General features: G+C 36.1%; 1 protein-coding gene across 2 annotated transcripts in view; it reads left to right on the forward strand.

Annotated features, from left to right (window-relative positions):
* LOC117422589 (coiled-coil domain-containing protein 85C-A-like) overlaps positions 1 to 20,980 on the forward strand; it is a 44,823-nt gene extending 23,843 nt beyond the window's left edge. The window contains exons 3-8 of one of the 2 annotated variants that reach the window (XM_034927836.2): positions 4,764 to 4,840; positions 7,526 to 7,564; positions 12,011 to 12,115; positions 17,437 to 17,532; positions 18,278 to 18,376; positions 19,092 to 20,980. In XM_034927836.2, coding sequence (XP_034783727.2) covers positions 4,764 to 4,840; positions 7,526 to 7,564; positions 12,011 to 12,115; positions 17,437 to 17,532; positions 18,278 to 18,376; positions 19,092 to 19,181 — 506 coding nt within the window. In that variant the 3' untranslated portion in view covers positions 19,182 to 20,980. The remainder of the gene's footprint in view (positions 1 to 4,763; positions 4,841 to 7,525; positions 7,565 to 12,010; positions 12,116 to 17,436; positions 17,533 to 18,277; positions 18,377 to 19,091) is intronic. The other variant, XM_034927837.2, reaches the window with a different exon arrangement.
* The last annotated feature ends 962 nt before the right edge of the window (positions 20,981 to 21,942 follow it).

A 21,942-nucleotide genomic window follows, 5' to 3' on the forward strand; every position in this document is an offset into this window, starting at 1 on the left:
AGCTGCCTTTTTGTGGTTCTCAGAACAACTTGACATAACTTTTTGTAGGCATAGTTCTACATGGTAATTTTGTGTGGACCTCATCTTTAAACTGAATGTGTGATGGATTGAAATCGATAGCTATGTGGGTTCTGCAAATCTCACTTGACCTCTGGAGATGTGCGCAAACTGTACAATTAAAGTAAAGGTAGCCTCTTCTGGAAGTGCTCTCGGATTCCCTGTCTTTCATTCATGATTGCTCAGCACACAGTTAGTCTGCCTTGGCGACACTGACAGGGCTTAACATCGTTCCCAGACCATATGGCTTCTTCCAAGCTGTGCCTTAATAGTATAAAACAAGAAATAGCAGACACGTCTCTTAAGTGGGTCACTGAAATGGTGCAATCTGGTCCGACATACAGAGGCTATAAGGACAGGTCCCTGTACTCTGCAGAACCTCCAGCATTTCTGTAAAGAAAAAAACAAAAACAATGTGAGCTGTTCAAACTTAGCACAGTTAGGTTTTTGCAACCCTTGCATACTTCTTAAATTGTGTGCTTGTCACTGTATGTGTTTTAATCTATGCACATTTCTAATGTAGGCTGTGGTTTACATTGTCTCAAGAAAAATAGGTATCTTGTGTCATAGTGTACATACTGTGTTAACATCCAGTGAGATTTTGTTTTTAAAAGCAACCATCATATCATTTTAAATAAGGCCTTTGTACTATATAGTAAATAAGACATTATACAGTATTTAGGAAACAATTTGCTGTACATCATTTCTAAATATAATTTTATTTTTAATTTAAAGGTTTTTTTTATTTTATTTAGTAAGACATGAGGTGTACTGCCAGCGGGACCTTTTGAATTCAAGGGGGAATGTTTTGCCGTGGGGACTGTATTTAAATGAACCCTTTGAAAATCCATTTATTATGTGCATATTCTGTACAAATTAAAATAAAACAAACAACTATGGATTGGATTCAACTAGTTATGTCCTACTTCTATAAAAGAAATCTGTGTGTTGGAGGCTGGGGGGTTATTGCTCCATAATCCTCTCAGTTTCCCAGTTTTAACCAATGCTGACCAAGGGAAAAGCACATGTTGGTCTTTAAACTTACACTCTGATTTGTATTTAATCCATAATAGACATAAACTTTTATTAAACCCTATAAAATAAACACAAACAAAGGGATTCCCCCTTGTAATCTCATTAAATTGTTAGCAGTTTATGCTGAGCTGTCTTTGTGAGAAGAGTCCCCTGTCAGTTGAAGACTCTTTAGTAACATTGTCTGTATGGTTGTAGCCTGTGATAACCCTGCAGTTATATTTGGAAAAGGGTCCTTGCACATTTTCAGACTCTTGTTCACCCCCCCGGCCTGGACAACGGGGCTGCCTGATAATCGGCTTGAGTGCTTGATGGAGGTCAGGTGACCAGATGTAGTGAGATTAAAGGGTCACAAGGGAGGCAAAGAGGATTAGTAATAGGAGGGCAGCCTGGCTGTCTGTTTACTGTAATTCTGAGAGTTATACCTTTTTTTCTTGTTTGTTTGTTTGTTTTTGTGAGGAGTATATGAATCTACACCAAAAAAAATGAGATCCCTGAGACGAGGAATGAAGAGCACAGCTTTTATGTGCTTGTGACAGGGTAGCGTCGCGGGCCCAGATGGTATTCGGCAGGCAAAGAGACTCAGAGACAAGGAAACTGCAGTTAAAGCGCTGCTGCGCGGTTTAATAACAAAAGGAAATCAAAACACTGCTCACAGAGCAAAAATAAAACAGTTAAACAAACACAAAACTGTTCAGGCTGGGCAGAGCCTTCACTGAACTTGAACCTTTAACAAAAATACAGCAACACAACACCAAACTATTCACTCAGCAACTCCCACCACCAAACAAAGGATTTTCTTTTTTTATAGCATGTGGCTGGAGCCTAATTATCATTTATTCAATTAGCTCCAGCCACATTCTCACATGTATTTTGGCAGGGATAGGAAATTAACCCCATCCCTGCCAACCACCACCAAATCACCACACAACAATATTATTTACAGGCAGGGCGCTGCCCTGCTACAGTGCTATTGGCTGTTTACTCTCCATAATTATATAGAGGAAATCCTCTATATACCCTGAACGTAAAGCAGTTTCGAGTTAGAATCGGATAGCGGGTTTCAAAGCCCTGTTTTTTGCACAACATAGGGCCCTTTTAGGTAAACCACAATTTAGAAATGCATTCCAATATTACCCTTCCCTAAAACTTAACTATTTAACATTAAATGCATAGAACAGAACAGGTCTAATTTCAGAAGAGAGTTAATGGTGCTGTTCAGTGAGATCTGTTATACATCCACCATAGGATAAAAGAACAACACTGCCAGGAAATTGCAGGTCTGTGAAGATAAGGTCAGATAATGTGACCGTGGATTGTGTTCAAGCTGAGGCCCTTAGTTTCTTTAAAAGGCCAAAAGTATCTTGGGACCACTGATGCATACAACTCTCTAACTGAGGTGTTATCAAACTGTGACGCACTGATCTGAGGCATGAATGCATCTTAACTAGTTTGCGACTGGAAAAGGCACTCAGTCCAATCTGTTATATAACATTTTAGATTCTGTGCATTTTATGGCATTCATGTTGATAGATAGCATGGATTTGTGGACCTTTATGAGCTGTATAATGGGAACGCTCATGTTTTGACATTTTGACACGCAGACCTGTTGGTTATGAACAATCTGAGACAATGCAGATCATATATGGTACAGATGTTTCATTTGATGACACATTCCGTTTTTAATGTATTTATTTTACACCTTAAGGGAATACGTGAAGGAAAAAAACAGCAAGTATATAAATTACTATTACTGTTAAAACAATACTGTATAGCTCATATACTTCTGAAATGAACACAGGGAAGTTATTGCAGAACCAAAGACAGAACATGTGACAAAGCAGGAAATAAACAGATTTACAACAGGGCCCAGTGGAGCAGTTAATGCTAATTTATTTATATTGACATTAATAATGGCTATAAAGAACTTAAAAATCAACCATGGGAGAAAACAAAATGACATCTTGTTCAAGAAGGTGATATATCGCTTCAGTAAATTACTCTGTCATAATCGCTTGAACCTTTTAACAAACAGTTCCTCATGTTTTCTGTCTAATACCTTTCCAGGGAATTTACAATGATTGCAGGCCCATTTATAATGAAATGTATCAAGACACAGATATCTAGTAAGGTTATACAGTAGATGCAGGGTTTTTTTTTCTGAAATATTAATCAGTTATTAAAGATTTATACAGTGCAGTTAAATTGTTTTAATCTGTCATTTACTTTTGTTATACATTCTAAATTGATTATGTATTATAAAATAAACTGTATTACTGTAGACAATCGTTTACTTGATGTGAGGAAGCCTAAAATGCAATGCAGTTTTACTGAAACCTGTAAAAGTCCTGAAAAGCTTCAATTAATGAACTGCATCTGGTGCATATTAAGACTTGGCGCTGAAAGAAAGGAGTATTTTCTTTTACGTCTTTAGGGCTGTGCTTCTAAAGGTGCCCCATTCTCATTCTTTAGTCATGTCAGTTGAAAGGAATGCTGATGGTGGAGAATGGGCTGCTTCTGAGAAGCTTTCTAGTGCCCTGATAAATCAGAGGTCATAACAAGGAATGCTGGGAATTAACTTGGTATCGCTGTGAGACAGGAGGTGCTTTCCTGACATTGAAAATGTTAAAATAAAACACATTTTTTTGAAACCCTGCAGTATTGATATCCCAATGTTTACTTACCTGTGGTTCCACAAACATTTTAAAATATATTTAATTACCTTGTTGGTACCATAATAATGTAGTTTTAATTATTTAATGGCATACTGAAGCTGCACTTGGAAACAAAGCTAACCTGCAGCTGTTGACAAAGCATGGAAATTACATTAATATTATATGCTCGCTGTTAATATTTAACAACCCTTTTCTCAGGGAGAAAAAATACATACTTTTTCAGGTTTACCTGAATCTTTGTCATCTCAAATGAAGCCAGATTAGTTTTGTATTTTTTTTTAAAACTTTACCTTAGCATATTTCTTAAGCCAGATGTTAGATGTAAGAGGCTGACAATTTTTTTTATTATTATATGTATATTCTATTTTACAGCATGTCTGCTAAACTATATTTATTACATAGTTTAAATACTTATAAATATAGTCATGTTTATTTTGGACGTAATAACAAATGACCATGGGCCGTTATAGTTAATTGCTTAATATCCAGTATTTTGGGAATATCCTTCCCTAAAAGTATGAGCGATGTTCTGGTGGTCACTGAGTTACTGGTCAGAGGTCAAGAAGTGTTAAATGAATTGGTGGTCTGAATACACAGGGTCACCAAAAAAAAAAGATTTAAAATACCAATAGGGTTTAGCATCACTGAGTGGATAAAGTATTTGATAAATACTTAAAGTTGTGCCATATTGCAGAGGGAAGCCGAGGGAAACCAACATTTCTGATTTTCTGGTGTAAATGTCAATCTAATTACAACTTCATGACTTAAGACATTTTTAGAATAAAACATCACCCACATTACCGTGCATTTTAACTTTAAATTCCATATATTTTCGCAACCCATAGCCTAAGCACTAATTTAGAGAATGTATGTGAAAAACTAGCCCTGATATTTAGCTGGTTGTCAGTTGGTTTTCTAGTATTCACATGAGAAGATCTATAATTGTATGTTTGTTTGCTTTTTTATTTGAATGACTCTGTTTTCCTAATTTTTCACTAGATCCATCTTCAAACTACATCCGGCAATTGGAGACAAAAGTCAGAATTCTAGAAGATGACAACAAGCTTCTATCACAGGTACCATTGAGAATCCTTATTCTATAACACACCTTATCTAATGTAACATACTGCTTGATTTCGTGACGAGAAATGACACAATAATGGACATGACTGCCAATATGGAAATGGTTGAGCATTTACAAATGTTGAATAATCTCTTCTTTTTAATGGTAATTCTAGTTTCACCATTCCATTTTCTTGCATCTGTAATATGTCTGTGAGTCCTGCTGCTGTGTGATCAGTCATCAATAGTTGACTTGTGTGGGTGGTAGTTATTAGTGGTCACTGACCCTTAGCAACCTCATACCTCATGAGGAGGTTGCTCACCATACCAACAAACCCTCCTGCTGTGCATGGTCAAGATGTGGAAACTATGAACCACATTTCCTACTTGAGATCAAATAGCACTACTATTGTGTGCTGGTTTAAAGCATATTTAACAGTGGCACAGTATGATATTAATATGTGTACTGTACTCTAAGGATGGAGTTGTGACAGATAAGATTACTCCACAGTTTATCCAGTTAAATTCTTAGATCAAAATTAGTTCTGTCAATTTGTTCTGGGCTAAATTGGAACCCCATGGCCTTTTGAGGGTATGAGGAAATACATTAAGACTAATGTAATGTTAAAAGTCCCAGCTTCATAGCAGTGCCATGTTGAATGTCTCAGCCTGTAATGGTAGCAGTTGAAAGGGGATTATTTTTAGTGCTTAAGGTTTCTCAGACAGAACACACACTCTATGACCTTTTTTATTATTATTTAGAAGATATAAAAACAATTGCTAGGTAACCAGTGTTGGGAAGGAATGTCCTTGCCATGTTTTTGCCATGGGCTATGTGAAACCTGACACATTGACTTTCTCTTCTTGTTGAGTGTGTATATCCGGGTATCGGAGGTGTTATCAATTTTCCTTCTGCCAGCTGAAAATGACATTGAATTGATTCTCACATCCAAAGAGAAAATGTTCATCAAGTACAATTCGATATATACAAGGCCCTGTCAGTGAGTGAGCTTTTAGAATGTGTATTTCCTGACAGTTGAATGTTTAGGTTACGGTTTCAAACAGTTATTTGGGGTTTACTGTAGCCACACAGTGCTCATTGAAAATGGAAAACATGAAAGAAAAGCTCATGTAGGTGCAATAGGGCCACTATGGTCCTGTGAAGATGCTTGAACATTCCTCAAATAGTAGTAGTTGGGGCATTTAAAACACATACAGGTAGCATGGAAGCCAGTATTATGTTCTTGTGTTTTGCTTTCTTGTGTTGTTTGGACCAGCCTTGTTGGTGTAGTTTTGTTATCGGACGTATTGAATGTAGACAATCAGGTTTCTTCCTACTGACTGAAAAAAATAAATAAATACTTGAACAAGTATTTTCCTTATTCCAATGAAATAAAAAAAAATAATTCTTCTGCTCCAACCAAGTTGTTCTAAGTATTTATTTTTTTGGTTCATAAATAGAATACCCTTTCATGCTCTGCGAAGCAGACGTTTGTTAAACATCTTTAATATTTATTATGACTGAGATCAATATTTTAGAATAATTGCATCTTTTAGCCTCTTCTGTTAGTTTAACCTTTGTGTATTTATATCTTGAAAAACGTTTTCACTGAATAGAATCACGAAGCATTAATACATGTCTAACATCCTCCCTAAGTGATATAGAAGCTGGGTGATTTACTGGTAGAACTTCCCATTGTTAATACCAAATTGCAGCTACATGTAACTGTCACCAAAGGCACCTGATCTTTTGTACCCATTATTGAACCTGTGGGTGTTAAATCTATTATGCCTTTTGGCAACTAGAATTATTTGAAACTGCAGTCGTTTTTCAGATAATTACATGACAACCACACTTTGATTTATATTATACCATTGAAGAAACTGAGAAAGACTTCTAGTCGAAAAGTTTCTCATTGAATTTTAAGTTTCTTTTTGTATTTTTTAGAACCAGTGAGTGTTTCAAAAGTTACGGATGACTTTATGTAATACACTCCAGAACTTTGAAAGTGTTGAAGTTATAATGAGCCATCTCCTTTGGGTTGTATGTGTTTTAAAACATATTTTATTAATTCTGCATGAAACTATTTTTTTTTTATTCTTGAGGCAGGTGGTGTATTCAAATAGAAGCCCATTAATAACCGAAGGAGACATCATTGTGTCATCTTCTAATTTTAAGTGATTGTGTAGAATCATCATTGCAACCTATGCAGTGCAAATGTATCATCTAGAAGGAATTGTTTTTGTTCCTTCTGTACGGAACTTTGATTTATTTTGTTTGTGGAGCAAATATGCAGTTGCTATACTAAAGACATCTGAGGAGATATTGAGATTATAAAAAGGACAGGCAGTCACCCATTGGCAAAGGGTCACTGCGACTGTGATCACATGACTCTGGTCACACAAGAAATGCATCATTGCATATTGAAAATGTGCTGCTGCTAGAAAGGTATTATTTTGTGTTTTTAAATTACATATAAAGAAGACTATTCCAAAATAGACCTGCAGTACAAATCAACTTTTTATAGATGATTGTTTGACACAAATGGGAGCTGTGCAATAGTTGCCACGTTATAAATAATGTTGATACATCTACTGTTGCCTGGTTCTGTCTTTGTAACGTATAGGGCCTGCCATTTACAGTTAATTTTACTACCTGGTGAATAACTAAATTTGTCTTTTTGTTCTCTCCTTCTCAGCCCCGTAACCGCAATAGTTTACCAAGAGCACTTGCAAAGGTAAACATTTCAATGATGCTGGGTAGCATGCTTGGAGCACGGTGATGGCAATTTGGGGCTTTCTTTTCTACTAACCTAAATGGCTTATACTGCAGCCTTGCAATTTTTAAAATACTTTACTTGCAATAAGATTTTTTTTTTTATTATTACTATTTGTGTCACCTATAAGGAAAAATGTTCTTGTCATTTTATATGTGATAGTAAATCCCAAATATAAAAAGTGCTTCCTACCAGTTGAATGATGTACTTTAATATCAAGCTCTGAAAAAGTGCTTGCAGCTACCTGCTTACAAACAAGCTGCCTAAATTATTTACAACAGGGGTGGCAGGGTGAATAACAATAACAGCACTCTGTTTCCTGCACCTATTCAGAACATTTGAAATGATGGGAAACCATTGTGAATTTAAACTGTATCCATATAAGAAAGACTTCTCTCAGAATGTGCTCATAATGAGCAGCAGGAGTGCACTTGTTTTGCTCTTCTTTCTAATGATGAATTGGGCTTTGCAAGCATCACAGATAAACAGTTTTCATAACATAACCATATTTCAGTATTAAGATAGAGTCCCTGAATGATGGATGCTCCCAAGAAAGGAGAGAAAGAATAGACCATTAGATCCTTGGTAGAGACTTCAGATGCTTTTAGAGCAAAAGCAGGCTTGACAGTTGCTGTCAAGAAATGCCAGGGCCACCCCACGTCTGTGAGAATCCTATTGAACAGGGGATTAGCTAAAAAATCAAAAAATAAAAAGGACTCTCCTTTTAGCCTGTTTACCTCCAACCTTTATTGAGACATTTCTCTGCCCAGACCTCTGGTAGAAATATTGAAATGTTATCAATCTGCAAAGCCTTTAATGGTATCCATTAGGTAATCGGATTTTTAAACAGGCAAGTATTGTTTTAAGCCTGATGCAGAGATAAGCACACTGGAGATCATAAATGGATGGAAGGAAGGATTAAGCAATGGTATTCTAGTTTGGCCAAGAATTACGATTATTTTGCTTTCAGTCTGAAAAACTGAATAACTTTTTTAACACTTTAATCCTAAATGATTATTTTATTTTTTATTGTCAGTTTGCCTTTTGAACTCGATTTTGTTTCTAGTACTCAGAATTAGACATCACTACAACCTTCAACTTCTCGTTGTCGCATAGCCATGGGGGAATTCAACAGTGGTAAAAAGTGTAGTCACAAAGATGCATTTCTGCATGAACTGCCTGTCTAAAGTCTTCCCATCACATCTGAAAAAATGTTTCAGTCTCCAGAGACCTCCACTGCATGCAGCTAAAGAAAGCGCTGCATTAACACTGGATAGGCTGACTCTTGGTTAGAGATCTCAGATTTATAGTCCAAATATAACAAAGACCAACCAGCCATGGTAAGTTTATTAGTCCAATAAAACCACCAAACCCTCACAGTGAGTTTTGGAAAACTGCCTTAAACTCTTCACAATCATGCTGCTTAAGAGGGACCTATTTTTTCACCCCATAAAGCTGCTCTATAAATCAAATCATCCCTTACTTTATGAGTGAGAAATTTCATCTTAAAATATTTGTACTGGATTTACAAATGATCTTTTTGTAATTGTGGAGAACAGTCTTGTTTGGATACATTTTTGCCAGCCCTTAATTCCCTAAAGGAATTCGAGATGATGGTCATTAAGGAGTGGTGCATCCCTGAAATTATTTTAACATCTTGAATACTTGTTTAAATATTTTTCAATGATGGTGCAAGTAACTATGATAGGTCAAAGAGCTCTTGAGTAATCAAGTTTGATACTGTATACTTGATACTAAAATGTATTGCTGATGACATGTCATCCTTTCAGTCATGTTAAATTGTCACTCACCAAGATGTCGAGAGAGAGAAAATGAAAGAATTCTTATCCACTACTCTCTCTCTGTTCTCACTCAGCATTGCAAAAGAGGCCTTATCCACTGCTTTATCAGAACGAGTGATAGTTGTACTAATTTAGTGAACTGGGTTTTGTTCTGTTTGGGTTCTGATTTTTTTCAGTGATGTTTTCTAGTAAATGCGTCCATGGAAAGGGAAATTCATATTACCTTAATCAATAAAGAAAAAAAAGGAAAAAGATGTATTTTAAAATAGATTTTTACTGTACTTTTAAACAGTTTTAATTGACACCATAATAAATCCCACATTTCCCATGACTACAGTACTTCCCCCTGGTAATCCGTGCTGACTGGTAACTGATAACAATAATTGTAACAATAAATAAGATGCTTATGCTGTAAATAGTAGAGCCAGTAAAAGACTGATGTTTTGACATGTTCTCTCTAAATGGTATTTTACATTGGGCATTAGTAGTATAACCATTGCTACAACATATTGTTCTTCAACTTCCAATATTCTCCTTGCACTCTCCTCAACCTGAACCCACTGAGATACTCCAATCAATATACCGGAAACATCATCAGATTTGAAATCGGAGAAGCTCACACATGGTTGTGACTTCTACGTTGGGTTGCTGTTAACACTAAAGTCCCTGTTTGAATTTTACTTCTGGAAAAGTTTATTCAAGTGTTTGTTTGAGGACTAAGCAAGAACTTTAGAAGCTCAACTAATAATAACTAAGAACTAATTATGGTAACTCCACAGACACCATGCATGTTGTCCAATTTTCAAATTCAAATGTATTTATTTAACCAGGATAGAACCCTTGGCAGGAGAAGGCTGCAAGAACATTATGAAACCAATGGCAAAAGTAGACAAATCATTAAAACAGGACAAAAACACTTAACAGAATCATAAAAACAGTAAACATATTAAAAGTAAGCAAGCTTCATCCCTTTACAAATAACAATGGTACATTTTTGTCGTAAGCAGTACCCTTCATGGGCCCTACTTCTTCGTGAATAAAATACTAATTTGTCTTCACTAACAAGTAATACCATTACCTTGATGTTTATCTTCTTCATTCACTTCTGGCATAATCTTATAAGTTTTAAATAAATTGTTGCTGCATCTGCTACCGCACTGTCCTAGAATCTCTTAAATTCCCTCCAGCAAGAGATAGAGGTCGAGAACGTGCTGAGCTTCTCTGACATACAGGTTCCGCATGTCATTATGCTTGATGGCTGAGAAGGAAATTTATGGTCTCACTGGGGCCACTTGACTTAAGCGCTGCGTCTCCGAGCTGTGAACCAGCATCACCACTGCTACGGCACTTCCTGATGAATGAGCCAGATCGCGTGGCCGTGGCTTTGATGGTTTCCAGCTGTCGCAGCCGCCCAGACAGAAATATTAGTCCCCCACCCTGTGCCTCCAGTTTCCAGTGAAACTGCCCCCCTTTGGGAGCACTTCTGTTTTGTTGTTTATGAGCTGTAATGTTTACTTTAACTGCTCAATTCTTTCTCAAGTGAAATGTTCTGCCAATTGAATCCCCCATCCTTGTGGGTAGTGTACTGAAAGGTTTTCAGTAGAATCAATGGGATTTTGCATGTGGAGATTTTCTGTCATGGCTATGCCTAAACGTCTTGTTCCCTATAAGACATTAATTAGAAACATCCACACCTCGACAATTCTATAACGACTATATACTGTACAAAATATATATATATATTTAGATAAAATAAAATAAATCTTCTCCCAGTTTGTGATGGGGTAACCCCTGCCCCTGGGTGTATTTGGTTTATTTTGTATAGTGTGGGTTATGTAGCACGGGTGTTTTAAAATGTATGTTGGTATGTGGGCACAGGGAAGTCACAATCTCTTCAGATGCAGACTGTGCAGGGGCCAGATTGAATGATTAGCAATCAAGTCCCGGCACTGCTGCTTAAAAGCAGCATGAATTTCTCATTCGAGGTTGGGTGTTTGTGAGAGAGCGAGAGATTAAGAACTGAAACTAAAAGAAATAATAACAACTCCTGTTATGCTGGCTTTACACCAGTGCGATACTTGTTTTTATTCAGTGTTTGTTTTGTCGGTCTGTTTTGGCCACCGTGCCGTTTATTTTGGAACAGTGTTTTGTTTTATGTTCAAACCTTTTGTTTTGCAATAAACTTGCGCATCATCGCTTCATATCCCAGTACTGTGTGTGTCTCTTCCTGGTCTGACAAGCCTACAAGCCATCCTGTCCACACAGTTATATTAAAAAAAAAACATATATTAACTTAAATGAAACTAACACGTTGCTACTATGATTGATTGTATAAGAAGAAAAAGAAAAAGAAGGATACGCAGAGAAATGGCAGACAAAAAGACACAGCAGACATATAAAACCAAATGAAGAATTATAAACATTTAAAACACACAACTAACTAAGCAATAAACGAAGCCACTCACACCGGCTATATAAAAGGAAATACAGACACAATTACTGAAGTCAGCTGGAACGCCCCCTAAAGGGGATTTAGAAGAATTATAAAAGAAAACTGAAAAAGGTGATCATGTCTTTTAACCAATGTCTGTCTTTCTTTCTGCAGCAGAGCAGCTCTGGAGATTTGAAGACCCTCCGGAAAGGCTTCTCTCTGTACCACTCGGAGAGCCAGTTGACGTCACTGCCACAGTACCAGGAATCTCTGCAAAGCGTATGTACCTTCACTGTGTGTTCCAGTTACTACAGTTAACAATGGGGGGCGGGGGAGGCTGGCAGGTACTGCTCAGGAAACATTACCCACTGAGACCTGCTTTCTGAAAATCCGTCACAAATGCATCCGTTGGAATCGGATGTCTAAAAAATCTTGAGAGCTGATTCCAGACAGCTTTTCATTTTAAAAATAGCAACTGGTCCTGGAGGCTTTTGGAATGAAGTTCAACATGAAGTCTGATTCTCAATTGCTTCAGGGATGGATTATAAAATTATTTTCCCAAGGCTGCAAGAGGCAAAAAGTAAAAGATTTGTAAATACAATGCTAGCAGCCTCTCTAACTTGCCTAACCTTAGCTTCCTTATAAAAGTGTCCATAAACAAAGATTCATCTCTGTTCATAACCCTTTGCACATAAATGTCCCCTGTAAATCTTTTTCTCCACAGACATAAAAACAATCCTGAATCTGTTGTAAATGTAAAAACTATAAACCAATTAAAATAAGCCACTGTCGTTGACATTTGCATTGTTTCTGCCCTCCAAACATCAGATTTACATTATAGTATTTTGACATTCTCACTCAAAGCTGATGTTTTTTGTCTAGATATTACTGAAAGAAGCGCTACACAGCATATCCAACAGCCATTTGTTGTTTTTTGTTTTTTGTTCTGAAAGAGACGGCTTAACTCTCCCCATTTTATTTTACATTGAGCATGACTCCCTCATGTTGTTATTTTTTCCAAGTCTTTGCTTTCTACCCTTAATGTCTAATTGTGGTCTTTGCCAGCATTCCTAATATGCATGGTAGAACTTGTATTGTTTATAACATTGATTAATTGCAATTAGGGAATTCTCTGCAACCATTCCGAATGGAAATCATACAGTAGTTTGTTTTCAATTTAATGGCAAATTGTAAATTATGTTCCATTGAAATGTGAATTCTAATGAGTTATTAGAGCTCTTGAGAGATTAAAGCTCTTTCCACTCAGCTGGGTTTTTTCTTTCCATAAAAATTCATCAGAATACTTCTTCAGGATGTATCCAAAATCTAATTAAAAAAAAGCTATTTTATTTCATGTCCCCATGGAAACATGATTTATAGTCTCAGATTATTTTTAGTAAAGCCATTCAAAAATATATACTGTGAAAGAGTTCACTAATTTTAAGGTTCGTAGCCCCTTAAAATCAGACCCAGACACAGTTTGAGGTTTTTAATTGCACTTTTGTGCCATTTTATAAACTACAGAAATAAAAGAGAATTGCACTCCAAAACTGACCCATTCATTCTGAGTGGCTCTTATTACAATTAGAAACTTTTTATGCATAAAACAGCTTCTAGAGATCATCATCTATTCAATCATTTGATTCGTATTTTGAAAACAACAAAAATAGAGCTATCATAAGGCAACAAGGTACTAAATGCTTCTCTATGTTACAAATAATGACCTTTTGACTTCTGGTGACCACATATATCGACGTACACCATAGAAAGGGTCTTATCCATGTGTTAAAAAAAATGACACCTCATACGTTACATTACAAACCAAAGTTACAGCCCAATTTGTGACCTCCCGCCTGCTCAAAAGCTGGTTACATCACATGGGTATATAAATTAGATGGTGTCGTGTCCACAACAGTGCTTTTCATGTTTTTCAGGGATTCCTTTACCAGAAAATATGTTATAAAAATTATACCATATGTAGAATTAGACTGAAAACAAAGGCCCTTTTGCGAAATAGCGCCTAGACTATTTAGTTTTTTGTGACCTCACAAGTGTTATGGGGTTTTGGCTATAAGCTCGGGAGGCACTCTTTAGTTTTAATTTTCTACTGTAGACACGTAATATTGGCTCCACCAGCCAAACTGACTTTTTATTAGTGACGGCACCATCTAGTGCACAGCAATATATTACCAACAAAACTATAGGAAAGTTGTTTGTAAAGTAGCAGATCAATAGACGGCACACTTGCTTCTATAAAGACACTTTGGCAGATCTAGCCTAAGTAATATGTATCTATGGCTGGCAGCTAAAACTAAAGAGCAGCTCTTGAAGTACCTTAAGATATTTGAGGAAATGCAATACAAACCACATAATAAAGTCAGCAAGTCACAGTAAAAAATGAATATAATTAAATTTGAAGCCACCTACTCTTAAGTAGTCCCACTATATATCTCCTGTTTTAGCGTATTTTGTCTGGGATTTAATCAGTTTTTTTTATTCCTGCAAAGCCCTTGGAAGCAGGTATGATTCCTTTTTTGTGCACTTAAAGTGACGCTTCAGTCTTGTTAGTCTGCAAACTCATTGGCTGTGACAGTTAGAGTTCAGCCTGGAAATATGTACAATCGTTACCTTCTGGGCAATTTTCTTTTACATGGGAAGAAAATTAATTAGTATCTGCTGTAGTCTTCATGAGGAAGAAACTGCAGTGGTGCACATTTTTGAAAGGCAGGCAGGCAGACAGGCAGGCAGGCAGGCAGGCCCTTGAGTAAAAACAAGTGTCTCAAGGTTTCACATCTCATTTCCATAGCTTTGAACCCTCACAGCAGATGTGAATTACAAAAATTGCAGCTGCCTTTATTTTAAACAATAAGAATGCTTGTGAATAGCTTAGTAAATGGGGGTGCCTAAAACAGAGATTGACATTTTTGGGCCAAATTTCTCCCACCCACACCAAAAAACAAAACAAAACAAAGCACACAAATCAGTTTAAACAATACAGATTCTGCCTGTGCTATACGTTATTATAATAATGCAAAGGAACAATTTTGAAGAGCTACATCTTTTCCCTGCCCCCTAGTATAAATGATGGAGAAAACACCTCTTCATAGAACTAATGTATGGTTACATAATAATAATACCTACCTCTTCACACATAGAGATTACAAAAATGTCACCAGCATGTTTCTAGGCCGCTTCTATCTCTAGCTGTGACTTTAGCTCTTATTAGATATCAGCTGTGTAGTTTTAAGATAGAACATGACAGTTTAAGGGTCACATTACGTGTTATTGATTTTTCCTTTCACGAAATTACCAAATGTCAAATAAATCAACATTTCTTATTTTGAGCATCTGATGTACCTCTTCACAAAATCCCTGCCAATTTTCCAGTAGAATAAATGATCTCTCCCACACACAAACTGAAGTCAGTTGTACCAGAGTCTCTTGTGTGTCTCTAGTTCAGTTAGACTCACAATGATGTAGGTAAACAGTGCTGAGGAGAACATTGATGTGGTTTATAGATGACATTCAGAACCCTTGCATTTGTGGTTGTTGTGTTAAATGTGGAGTGTAATTATGGTGGGGCAAAGTTCCCAGTAGCCCACAGTTACCACAGATACTCAAAGCTGTGTTGCCTTACTAACTTCTTGTATTACTGCACTATTTAAGTACTCGGGTGACACAATTAACCATAACACAAATCTGGCCCCTATTCATTTGTTGAGAAATTCTGGTAATAACCAAACATACCTAAAATAAAATGTTCTAATTGGTATGCTGATTTCCTCATTGAATTTGTGGATTTTAGAAAACTTTAAAGGACTTGTGTGTAAGTTTTCAAACAAAAAACAGTTTTCACAATGGAAACAAAACTAGCACCTAAATTGTAACTTACCATACATCCACCAGAAAAGCCCCAATGGAATAGGCTCACATTTAAGTTACATTAAAAAGAATGAACACAACATTTGCTGTGATTATATGTCCTCCCTCCTCATTTTCTCTGAAGCTAAATCCCTTCACATCCTTAGCGTGAACACAAAGAGAATGCAGGGGAGAGCCTGGAATACGGCCAACTCACACAGTACTAAAGAATTAGAATTCCTGAATCTCAATAAAATCACAGAGTTAATAAGACAGATGTTGATATTGGCAGCACCCAGGACAGTGTACCGCAAAATCATATGATCACTGGGGCTCACTTGCTTCCTTGTGCTTTATGTTTCCAGTCAAGCAGGGATTATAGTTGTTGGGAGCCAATTAGGAAGGTATATTGGTATGTCTGTTGGGTATTAAGTCTAAGACACAGTATGTGTGGTTATTCCATACGTTAAGAACGTATTCAGTATATGGTACATTTAACCGGAGCACAAAGGAAAGGAGGCACTTCCTAGATGAACTCTGTGTGGGGAGAACATTGCAGTCTCATAAAATGGTCTTGAGGTCTGTTTGTGCTCAGTGTTAGGGGGCTGCTCCTGGTGTACATTTGTAACATGCATATATCTAGAAATACCAAGTCTGTCCTGGGGCCACCCACAGCAGCATGGAAAACAATTCCAGTTAATTGTTTTTAATTTAACGCAAGAATAACACCCACAAAGACGGTTTCTAAATGTGGCTCAGAGGGCTGGATAGAGTGAATTGATTCTTTGTTCTGCTCTGCCTTGTTCTGACCTTTGGAAAGAGGGAGGTGAAATTTTGATTAATTAAGACCGGAACACACTGTATTTTCTTGAGGGATTAATTTATAAACTGCCAGCTCTGCAAGCACTGTTGCATAAGCTGCTCTTATTTTTTTCTAATTGTTACTCTGGGATGTAATGTACTGAACTCTGTGTCTTAGACCCTGCCTTTTTTTTGCAAGCTGCGTGACTTGTAATATTTATTTCTTAGCAGACGCCCTTATCCAGGGCGACTTACAATCGTAAGCAAATACATTTCAAATGTTACAGTACAAGTAATACAATAAGAGCAAGAGATTGTAAAATGTATACTTGCTGTATGTAGTATTTAATGGTAATTGTAGGGAGTATGGAATTCTCTGAGCATGAGCACTATAACAGGTGTTTCATTACATGTTATTGTTTGCTGCCAAATTCCCACTTTTCCCCCACTAGTGTACAGGTCAGGGAACCACTTGTTTTGTAAGTGCTGGATCCATTGCGTGAGAGCATAAACTGAAACCTGTTGCCATGCATGAAGAAGCCTTTTTTTAAGAATGAGCTGCAGCTGGAAGTCAAAGTATGGATCCCGTTTTTCAAAGCCTCTTAAGCAATGACAAAAAAGTGTGTGGCTATTAGTGGGGGATGATGCTAAATAGTGTGAGGTGTATTTAAAAGGGATACGTTATAAATCTACTGTTCACAAAATTCTGACAAACACAGCACATGAAACTCAAAATGTAAACAATACAGTATGTTATTGGTAGGGACAGAGAAAACATGTAATCAGTGGACAAAAAATATGACTTCTAGTTTTGTGACACTGCCAGTGGATGTGGCTTGGTGCTTTGGGTGTTTTCTTCTGTGGTCCAATCCATGGGTAGACTATGGAAGTGCCCTTTGTCACTGGTTTTTATTTCATGTGTGTTTTTGTTTCAACAGGGCTCCGTGCGGCTGGCCCCTGGGGATTCCTCATCACCTTCAGTGGGGTATATTCCTTCAGCCCAAAAACCAGAGGCAGTGGTGCATGCCATGAAGGTACAGACCTTCTTATTTTCAATAATTATCCCATTGCTTCAGTTCCAACCCATGTCAGAGATTGTATACACTTGTATTATTTAAAACCAGTATCATTAAACAGCTGGTCATTTTTAAAATGCCTTGTCCACAGGCTGCTAAGTCATCTGCACATATTACTATAGATTATACTTCAGTTATGTTCACATTTTTTTGTAATGCATTTTAGGTTTTTGTTCTCTTTTTCTTGGAGAAAAGTAGTTTCTTTTTCCCTCCTTCTCCTTGGTGTGTAGGGATAATTACTTTGTTTGTGACAAGATCTTGCAGGTTACCTGGCATTGCCAAGTATTTCAGCCATTGACATATAAATTAACTAAATTAATGACACTTACAAACAGTTCAATCTGACCAGAAATTTATACTGTACAATAAAATAAAATAAAATAATTCAAAAACAAACCTACTGACAATGTACTAATCTGACAGGGGTGCCACCTTGTGGCCACATGTGCATAGACAGTCAAATTAAAAAGAAAGCTATTGGGACATTCTAAAAACTCAATATACATGCTTAGTCTAGAACAATATATATATATATATATATATATTTTTTTTTTTTCATGCATTTCTCATGATAACACATTTTATTTTAGTTTGTCAGTTTTACAAGTAGGATGCTATAAAAAGTAAAGGAATAACCAGGTGCTTTTAAAATTGTACATTAGCTATTTGCCATAATACATTGACATTTGTTTTTTCCCTTAAGGTCCTGGAAGTCCATGAAAACCTGGACAAGCAAGCACCAGAACACTATGAAGAGGACCTTAGTGAGAAGGAGAAAGCGATTGTTCGTGAAATGTGTAACGTAAGTAGATATTTGCCTGTTTTTTTATTTTTTTCTGGGATTGCTGGGAAAGCATTTTCCTTGGCTGTTTTTAAAAATGTCCCAATTAGATTAAGAAGTGATGTATTCAGAGTGAAATAATGTTTCCATTACAGAATTCTAGATTCTTAGTGGTGGTTTGAGCAATGAAGGAATAAAATTAGCAATATACAGAGGATATTGTAGCGCTCTGTGCTAAGTGTTATGTGTTGTGTTGTGTTTTGTCTATGTCCTGAGTGCCTGCGCGTGTGAATGAGTGTACCTGGGGGGGGGGGGGGAGCGTGATCGAGTCGTGGCCCCAGCGTGCTTGTGAATGTTATCCAATCGTGTTGTGTTTGTCCCTCGTTCGACTTGTGGGGTCCAATAACGTGTTATGTCTAAATGTTATGGGTTTTGGGGTATAAAGGGGACGCTTGCATGCTGCTGTGGGTTGTGTTGTGGTGTGGTGACCTTGATGAATAAAATCTGTCAATGAGATCTTGCTGTAGTCGCCTGGCTCCCTTTTGTTTACCCAGGAACGCTACAATATTAACATGCGCATACTCTTTTGGAACGCTACAATATTAATATGTGCATACTCTTTTTCCCCCTATTTTTGTTTAGTATGCAATTGCTCTTTTCTATATACAGTACGTGTCGATAATAAGGATGCGTAGATTGTTTACAGTTTTGTCATCTTTTGTTTCTTAATGTTTAGGTTGTTTGGCGTAAGCTGGGAGATGCAGCCGGCTCCAAGCCATCCATTAAGCAGCACCTCTCTGGAAACCAGTTTAAGGGACCTTTGTAGTTGTGGAAGGCTTCAAAAAAACTGATGAACGGACCTTTGAACAATGAGGCTCTTTGCATGGGACATTCTGTTAAACCAAAACGCTTTCATTTGACTGTATGTACATAATATCTTCTGATGTCTGTTTATGGACTAAATTTCATGGGTTGGCAACAACTTTGGATACTGCACCATTTTACCAACCATGACACTTAGTATTACCTTTAGACTAAAAACTTGTTTTAAATTATTAGCCAAGCAAATACTAACAGGTATCTGACTAAGAAGTATTCAAGACTGGCAGCTAGTTTTACGTTTTTGTCACTCCAGCATACTGCCTACTATTGTTAATTGGTTTCTGGTCTATATACTCTATGTACAAAACATGTACATTAAATAGCTTTTTAATGTTTTAATTTAACTTTTCCTAATACAAGGCTCACTTCTCGTTAAGCTGCATTTGGTTTGTACAGCATTTCTGTACAAAATAGCCAATAAGGAGACCCACTTTTATGAACTGTGTTTGTTATTACCAGAAAAAAAGTAATTAACCACTGGCACTTTTATGGAAGATAACTGTCCTTTACCCTGTTTTCTTTGAGAGAATCTGAGATAAGCTATTGTAAAAGTAACGTTTACTTAATTAAACAATACTTTTTTTTTTTTAAGTTTGTGGATTAAGGATAGATTTAAAATATATATCCTACCATAGCAATAGCATATTGTCACAGTTTGTAACTGCACCGTGGTCATGTTTGTGCATAACACCTACAATATCTGTATTGTTTTTAAAACCGCATTAAGGCAGAATTGGCCATATAAAGTTAGAGACTGGAAAACATAGAACACTTGCTGCATTTGTACACAAAGTATATCTTTTCCTTTTTAGAAGTATAATCGTCATATTGTACAAGTAAGTACTATATTGCTATCAAAATTAACAGAAATATTTATCTAAATAAATAATAAAAAAATCTAAATGCACAAAGTCTGAACTGTACTGTTTTAGTATTACGTATAACCTTAACCGATAAAAGTTCTTTGTCTTCCCTGTTACTTAAATATTTAGTTTCACATAACAATGGAAATGAATGATTTCAGCTTAAAATGTCAATCTTGTTTGATAAAGTATGGATGCCGCAAGTGATTTCATCAATAGCAGTGTATGTTTGTTGCAAATGTTTAGTCACAAAATAATGATGTGTCGACAAAAAAAAAAAAAAAAAAAACTGCTTATGGTTTTGCTATTTGTCCATTAAGTAAACAATATTAACTTATTTGCTGTATTTCAGTTTCAGTTCAAAATACAGTATTCAACCATAGATTATATTAGATACTGAGCTTTTGTAAATAACAGAATCTAAATTAGTACACAAATCACACACTAAATCTATAACAGGGCCAACTGCAATTGTACACTCATTTGGGTCTTATTAAAAAAAAAAAGTTTGATAATGGAAAGTGACCTTTTAAAAAAAAAAATGCATAGAAAGACTGCATACTACTGACTTTTTATATAAACTAATTTGAATACAAAGTGATATAAATTTTGAATATTTTCATAATGTTACAATTTTTAAATGTGCTGCTTCTTTTGTGGATGAGATTTTGATTTGGAATCTGATTTTATAAAAGTTCTGTTTTATTTTTCTGTTAATGTGATACACTATACTGGAAAACCTGAAATCTACATTATTATGTAAATATAAATTCATGTAGTGTGAATAGCATGCATTTGTAACCTCTAAAGGAACTGTTTTTTTTTTTTTCATAAAGTGTATTTAGCAAAAGATGAACTGATATTTTTAGCAAATTAAACGTGATCTCAAATAGACCACTTTCAGCTGATTTTTGAAAAAATAAAAAGTACATTCTTTGCATTCTTGTGGTTGTGTTTAGTTTAAGAAAACCTTGACAATGAAAAAGAATATGCTGTGGGGTTTTCTTTTCTAAGAAAAGTTCGTTTTGGTTGTTAAAGTTCTTTCATCACCAAATACACAATAATGATACAAAACACATATTGTCCCTTCTTAAAATAGACTAAAAACTGTTTGTAGTCAACAGACCTCTTGTGTCCCCTCCTGGTTAGTATGAAAATTACACATTCACTTGTTCAGAATCTGTTACAGTGGCAGTATTGAACAATGTGAGCTGACATGGTATTAAACATTTCAAATGTTTCAGCATGTACTAATGATTCTGAACCATTTAACTGTTCAATACATACTGTATGTGGAAGATAATGTTATGAATGAATGGCTGCCATGAATTAACTGCATACTCCTACTGACACAAAGAAAGTCATAACACAGACATGTATGTCTAAAACGTATATTACATTTACAAAGCACTTACTGCAGTAATGACTTGGTATTCATTTATTATCATGTAAAAGCCATATTGAAGTCACATTTGGAATTACGAGCTTTAAGACAACTGAAAACAAATTGGTCCTTAATTCCCTTACCAACTCAAGATGCCATACATTAATGTTTCTCATGCTTTATTGGAGGTTTTTTATTTTCATTTTTTTATTTTTTATTTCAAATATGTTCTTCTACCCAGTAAAACTGATCTACAAGCTCATATTTGTAATACATGTGAAATTCAGATTCTGGATTTTCACATTGGAATGCTTCAAATATATCAAAGCAACATCAGAGTACACATCTCGGAGACGTGACATTTTTGAAAAATCCTTTCTAGCTGTACAGATTGTAGATATTTTTTAGAATACAATTCCCGGGGAGTAATATCTTGACTTAAAATGTGAAGATCAAAC

Source organism: Acipenser ruthenus, chromosome 18 (genome assembly GCF_902713425.1).
Source record: "Acipenser ruthenus chromosome 18, fAciRut3.2 maternal haplotype, whole genome shotgun sequence".
NCBI classification, from domain to species: domain Eukaryota; kingdom Metazoa; phylum Chordata; class Actinopteri; order Acipenseriformes; family Acipenseridae; genus Acipenser; species Acipenser ruthenus.